The sequence below is a fragment of the Platichthys flesus genome, chromosome 18 (assembly GCF_949316205.1).
Source record: "Platichthys flesus chromosome 18, fPlaFle2.1, whole genome shotgun sequence".
Classification (NCBI taxonomy): Eukaryota; Metazoa; Chordata; class Actinopteri; order Pleuronectiformes; family Pleuronectidae; genus Platichthys; species Platichthys flesus.
In genome coordinates, this window is record NC_084962.1 from 6,947,890 (window position 1) to 6,955,033 (window position 7,144).

Genomic DNA, 7,144 nt, shown 5'->3' on the forward strand with positions numbered 1-7,144 from the left:
ATAGCAACACAATTATGGAAACTAAGTCTAATATCAGCACTCTGTATTGAGATTTATAGCAAAGCAAAAGTGCATTGAGTTTGAAGCCACTAACCTCCGGATCATTTTAACATATCTGAAGCAAAAAGCAAACATGTATGGTTATTGCATTATTTTCTCTGTCAACCTGGAGGCAGGTAGCAAACCTACTTATACGTCTGTTGCAAATTTGTATGGGATCCCTCTGAAATATTCAATCAATGTTCAGTTCTTGACACAGAAAGCTCCGGAGCCAGCCCCCTTACCTTCAGTGCAGTATCGACCTACATATCCAGTTTTGGAGCAGTCACAGTAGGGCTCTCCATCTGCCAGCAAGCAGATCCCACCATTCTCACAGGGGTTCTCCGTGCAGAGGCCCATCATCTCCAAGCGTACTTTCTGGCTATTGATGAGTGTCGGCAGCTTACTCCCATAACTGAGGTCTGTAATAATTCCCTTGAACGGTGGTAGCTCGCGGACAGAGGGCAGGGTGATGGCAGACGTGCGGATGTCCCCCGGGAGCCCTCCAAGGAAGAGGTCGCTGATGATCTTCATGAACTGACGCTGGGGCCGCACCTCCTCCGTCTTGGTCTGGCCGTCCACGGCCAAGCCAGTCCGCAAATTGTGCCTGTTGATGGCTGCAAAGTGCCAGCGACTGTCGTTGACCATTTTATCGGAGGTGATGGTGGTCTCGGCGCAGTCGATGCTGATGCGAAGCTGCATCCTACCCTCAGATACCGCCAGGAGCAGGAAGTCGCAAAATCCGCCGTCGTCGAAGTAGAGAACCAGGCCTTCAGGTTCTGGTGTCTTGAACTGAAATGTCAGGTCACTTCTGGTGCTGGCGTCCCAGCGCAGGTAGCGAGCCCACTGGCCTTCAGAGCCAGTGAACTGTAAGCCTACACTCAAGCCCAGCACAGTACTAAGCAGCAGAAGGACATGCCCAGGTAGGCTGTTGGGATTCATCGTAGAGAATAACAAGGTGCACCAGCAGAGGTTAGAACTGGGGATAGATCCTCAAAGCGATAATAACATCTGATTATGACTGTGCCCCGGGATTTATTTTCTCAATATTATATTCCACATAGATAATTTTACAGTCTAGCAGGGAATGCAATATCCGTTTTGTTCTTTTTCTTTTACTTCTGAGGCAGATCTAATGTTGATAATGGAAGGATCTTCTCAGCCGAGTTTATTCAGAGATATGTGGAACAAATATCAAATATCCACAGAGTGGACCGGTGAAAGTGCTCAGATGAACGCTGTCCTTGTCAATGTGGTGCGTCAGTGACTCAGAGCTGCATCTTTCGATGTTTCTTTGAGACGACTTCCTGGATTGAAGGAAACGACCTTCATGGTTGGTCCAGTTCCGTCCCCCATGGTCTGAAGTCAACCTTCGGTCAAACCTTTAAAAACACAAAAAAGTGGGAAAGGGTACACTTTATTTTTAATTAGAATTGACATAAAAAGGATCTATCTGCAAGTTAAACAATAAACTTATAAGATACAAACATTTTGTTTAATATCATACATTTAATTAAATCCAATGCAATTCACTAGCTCTGTAAAAACCCAGAACATTTGTAAAGATTCAAATGACTAAAGTGCTAGTTTGACTGCAAGGGCATGGGTCGCATTTTGTACAGTTGTTGCATTATATATGCAAATATGTATTAGGAATAAAGTTGTACACAAATAAAAATGCTATTTGGAAGAAGAGGGATGGAGGAAATTAAGGAAAATGTACAGTAATTTGTTACAGATAAACAAAACCGTGTCTGTGAGTTTAGATAAAAATGAATGAAAATATTGAGAGCACCATTCAATGCAGATTTAAATCCCCACCTGGCCATTAAATGCCACTAAATAACGACTAATAACATCCATCAAAGGTTTATGAGCATTTTATGCAGGGTTTAATTTCTACCAATTAGCCATTTTATTTGAAAGATCAACTCAAATAATCACCCGGGGGTTTTAAGGCCTCATTTTGAGAGTTAAATTCCCAAACAGTGGTTGCACCACAAAGAAATATTGCAGGGAAAAAAAGAGTAGCAGACTGCTGTTACTGATTCTGTGATGAGTGAACATCCAATGAGGTGAGCCAGAACATGTGTTCAGCCAGTTAAAAGTTAGCGTGCTACCGGTAAGGGCCCTGCTGGGATCCTGATAAATAAGACTAATTATCTACCACCACTCCTTCTCTCATTTGCATGTCTTTGTGGGATATAATCATAAACAGCTATTTGGAAAGATGTACCACTGCATAGTTGAATCCCAAATCTATTATGGTGTTTAAATGTTCTTGCGGTGAATACATACACAAATTATTTCCATATGATACTGGAAGTATGTAATATGATCTATTTTACGAGCCCTCAATTGTTACACCTGTTCTTATTCAGCTGTGTTTGAGCTCGGAATGATTCACGGGGAGAAACCTTATATGTGTGTGTACTCTTCCAGCCCTTTGCCCTTGCGATTGTTTTGGCAGGGTGCTGCTCACCAGACAAACGCACTGTCCAATCATGACAGCAGCACCGCACCATGCAACACAATAGCCCCTTTAACCACCTGCCCTGAATAGTTAATCTCGCTGCAGCAGGCGGGCTATTGAATTCTAGTAACCGATACCTATGCTAATGCAATGTGTTGTGCACGCGTGTGTGTCCCCGTGCTCGAGTGAGCATGTGTGTGTGTGTGTGTGTCTGTCTCTGACAACACTGCCTGGTTCAATCATTGTCTTTGTCTTAAAAAGTGACTCGGTGAGACAGCAGAGGAAAGGTGGACGAATCCCTGAACGCTGCTGTGTCAATCCAACTGTGTGCCGTGTTAGTCCATCCAATAAGCAAAGCCTGACGTGCCCGTGAAACCAGAGAAACCAGCCTCGTATGAAAAGTGACCTTGGCCTTTATTCAGTTAAGATGACTTATTGTGTGCACTGAGGCATCAAGTGTCCCTGAGAGCCACGTGACAGTGGGGCCTAACAATGCTCACTTGTTCCCTTTCAGTTAACAGTTAATCCTTTCCTTGTCCAGTGCAATAAACAATTTTATAACCTCAATCACATTCGACATCCATCCACTGGTTCAGGACGCCTCTGTCTGTCTGAATGTGGAGCACATACCTCGCAATCTGTTCATCTTATTGGCTTCACACTTGGCATATGTTTTGTAAATTGCCAAAGAAAGATCAGATGTGAATTTGAATGAATGGGTGACCGATGCTCTGTAGCACTCAGTCTGCAGCCCAATGGAACATGTCTTCTTCCATGTGCTCTGTGGTCAACGACTGGATCAAACTGAGGGTCAAAATTGCTACCATTGATCTCTTTTGTTGATTTGAATATTTCTATTTCACCATATCAGACTGACACAGACACAGACAGACTGTAGATCTCTGTCATGGCAAAAACATTTGCCGAATCACTTCCTGTTCGGACAATTTGCCTTCAAAGTAAAAGCACAGCATTCGTTTTGAACCCGCTTTATATTGAGCTGAATTACAGAGCTTGAATTTCGAAGATTGTGTTGATTACTCGACAGACCTCTGAAACAGCTGAGAGGCAATGTATACAAAAAAGCCAGTTCAGTAAATCATTGAAACATGGGTGCAGACCACACACAGTAATCAAGCTAATTCAGTTTCATTTTATGAAACACTTCAACTATAAAATCTGCACTGCAGATACACCAGGCAGAATTAGCACAACGTTTTTAACTTAGTGCACACAGACACTAAGAAGTGATAGTATATTGTAGAACTGTTTGAGGAGGACTTGCTAATGACAAGGAATAATTCTGAAGTAGCTCAGGAGCTTTAACTCGGAACAAGAGAACAGAAGATTCAGAAAAGGCAGCTTTAGAACAGGCACTGCACCAGCGCTACGATGCTAACATGTTTAAACTTAATGACAACCTCACATTTAAAATCATAACTAAAACTATCACATCATTTCATGTTCATACTTCTGACATTAACGTTAACTGAAAAGCTAATGTCCATACCGTCCTATATCTGATTTAATGTCAAAACGTGTCCACCTGCTAGCTAGCCCGTGAGCTAAGCTAAATGAGGCTAATGTGGTGACAAGTCACTTTTCGCAGGGAATATTTTAGTGACACTTGCAGCCCTCACAGGCCTGTTATGGAAGATGCCCTCTGGCAGCTTGTATACTTAGCAGTCCTCACTCCTGAGGGCATAAACATGCAGATTCAGATGCTATTTTTGGTCTGTTTAAAAGTACGTCTTTGACAAGAGAGGTAGGCCACATGTGTGGAAATGTACCGGTGGAGCTGCCTGCATGTCCAGGCTAACGTTAGCTAGCTCCTGTTCCTCAGAGACTTCTGAGTACGCTGGAGTAAACTCATATTTTCCCACATAGACAATGAATTATTAACAAGGAGCGGGATCTGAGATGAGCCTCACGGACTGCCGTCGCTGACTGAGTGACCGTAAATGATGCATTGACGAGGTCCTGCAGAATTTATTGAAATGTTTCAGTAACGTGGCCCGGACCCGGCATCACGCACCGGGGACCCCGCTGTGCCCTCCCCGGCCCCGCCGTGCTCTGCTGCCTGTCTGTCACAAGCTCCGGCCCCCAGAGGGACGACTTGATCCGACATCAGTCACAGCGGACCCGGGTACAAGTATCCCGGCAGGGGGGTCCATTGCCAGGGTCCACTGGCTGGGGAGCAGGCACCACCATGTGGTATTTAAGGTGGGTCCGAGTCGTGAGCAGCATTTTGCGTCGAGCAGGGTTGAAGTGGATAAAACTGGTCTTTACTATCGTAGAATGAAGAGACACATCAAAACTGATCCGTCAGCGTGTCACTGTAGTGAAACCCCAGATGTGCATGAATAAAAGGTTGATGAGCAGGTTTTTGGGGTTCATATTACAACACCAAAAGTGTGAAATGATAATAAATTTACATTATTATTATTATTATGGCCGACAAGCCCTACAGAGTGAAATAGCTGAAGGTGGTCATACGGCGACGCGCGGCGATATAAGTTGTTATATTTCTTCTGCAATCACATGGATTTTTCTCAACCGCAAAACAAATGAGAGTAAATACCGCTGTTGTCAGATCGTGATCCGTCAACTGACCATTTTAAATCTTCTGCTCAACCTTAAAACGCTTTAAACCCGATTAGAAACCCGAGCCTGCAGCCCTGCGCCAATGAATAAAACAGCGGGCACCGTGTCTCTATTCCCCCGCAGCGCTCGGTCTCTCTGGCTGTGGCTCCAGGGTTTCTACGTGGCTTTGCTTAAAGAAACAAAGCAAAACAAGCCACATTCGATGAGAAGCGAGGAGCGCATATGCACGAAAGCCTCAGGAAATCGTGCGCAGTTCTGGCACTTTGGGCTTTGCTCACTGAGCTGAAACTTTTCGTCTCGACGCGCATCGTCGTCTCTCATCCACCCGCAAATGTATCGATCACAAATTCTCCTTTGACGAGTAAAGGTGGTGAAGAATTTTTTAAACCCACAAATCCCCCTCGTCTGTTCTGCGGTTAAACCGCGGCTGGTTGAATGCTTTAAGAGTAACCATCCAAACCATCCTGCTGCGCGTAAATCCTCAACATCCACGGCACAAACTCCACAAATCCCGCGTCAGAATTCACAAAAAAACTGAACAGTTCTTATGAATAACTTCATGATCCAAACATAAATACCTTTATAACGCATGCAGGACGGGATACACAAAGACACAGACAAGAATAGCCCAGTTTGAATCTTCTCCTACCTTCTCTCACAGACGTTCCGCACGGATAAAGCCTGTTTCTAAGTAGGCTGTGGCAAATTCTAATAATCCAAAGCAAAAAAAAAAAGAATCCTCCCAGAAACCGTGGTGTTTTTGTAATGACAGAGTGCCCGGGGCGGTGGGCTGCTGATGCTGGTGATGGTGATGAGGAGGTTGTTATAAGTGAGGAAGCGGACGAGGGAACGGCAGCCGGTCCTTCCTTCCTTTCTTCCGCCGGCTCAAAGAACGCGCATCTCTCCGCCCGGCTCGCGCAGCACGACTGACGATGGGCCCCTTGGATTTCTCCCACACTGATGCTCTGACCCGCCTTCTTCACGGTGCTCTGAACAGTGTTGGTGGAAAAAAAAAATCTCCCTGGAGAGGAAATATGGGGGAAATAACCCCACAGAACAAACTACCAATACTGAGAAATCTTAGGGTTAGGGTTAGGGTTATTCTACATTCCTACACAGGCTTTTTATGATGTTTGCGGTATTAGTCTAAATACCTATTTCTGAAGGCAAATACACAGTGGACATGTGACTGCTCTAATTTGTTATGTTTTATGATGTCACCCACTGGTATTATCACTGATGGGGCAAAAGGCTAAAGTCCTGCTTCGTCCAGGGTTCAGCACCCTGGACAGCATCCCGCAATTCTGCACGTCCCAGCAGTCCTCCAGCCAGAGAGCTGTCCAGGGTTCTGAACTCCTGCCGGGCGGAAAAGAGAGCCGGAGGATTATGCAGAGTGAAGAGGGGAAACTGCACAGACCGGCTCTTTCCTTATGTAAAATACCACAGCACTTGCAAGTGTCTTAACGCATTTTTCTTATAAAAGTATTTTTTAATTTATGTATATCATACCTAACAGTTTATGTTTATGTGCAGAGGGCAAGGATAATGTGTAATTCCTTCTTACATTATTTCAGATGCTACTATACACCTTCTGCTACAGCTAGTAAGGATGCTTAGGGTCAGACTATAACTTCTACTATGCAGTATAATGTACAGATAAGTTATGTATTATGCATGGCACCTACATGTTACCATACACATATATCCAGAACTTAAACATGTGTTACATGCACGTTTGAATTCAAATAGATATTTGAAAAAAGGGGAAAAGCTTTTCTTATTCAAACTGTACATTACTGACTATCTGATAGGATCACTTGTATCTGTCTGCTTGTACTCAAACCTTCTATGAGTTTACAAAGTGTACAGGGAGAAAATCCAGAACACTTTTAAACTAATGAAAGGAACGATGATGTGATTAAAGTGACAAGGGACCAATAACAAATTAAATAAACATATTATTTGTCATATACAGAAATATATCTGACAGTATAGAAACAGCGTTGGAAATCAGTAGGACTAAAAACA

At 43.9% G+C, this 7,144-nt stretch overlaps 1 protein-coding gene across 1 annotated transcript in view; it reads right to left on the bottom strand.

Annotated features, from left to right (window-relative positions):
* Positions 1-5,832, bottom strand: part of LOC133973714 (neurexin-3b) — a 271,954-nt gene extending 266,122 nt beyond the window's left edge. The window contains exons 1-2 of the mRNA XM_062411736.1: positions 5,766-5,832; positions 285-1,421 (exon numbers count right to left, since the gene is read on the bottom strand). Coding sequence (XP_062267720.1) covers positions 285-981 — 697 coding nt within the window. The 5' untranslated portion in view covers positions 982-1,421; positions 5,766-5,832. The remainder of the gene's footprint in view (positions 1-284; positions 1,422-5,765) is intronic.
* Positions 5,833-7,144: the final 1,312 nt, after the last annotated feature.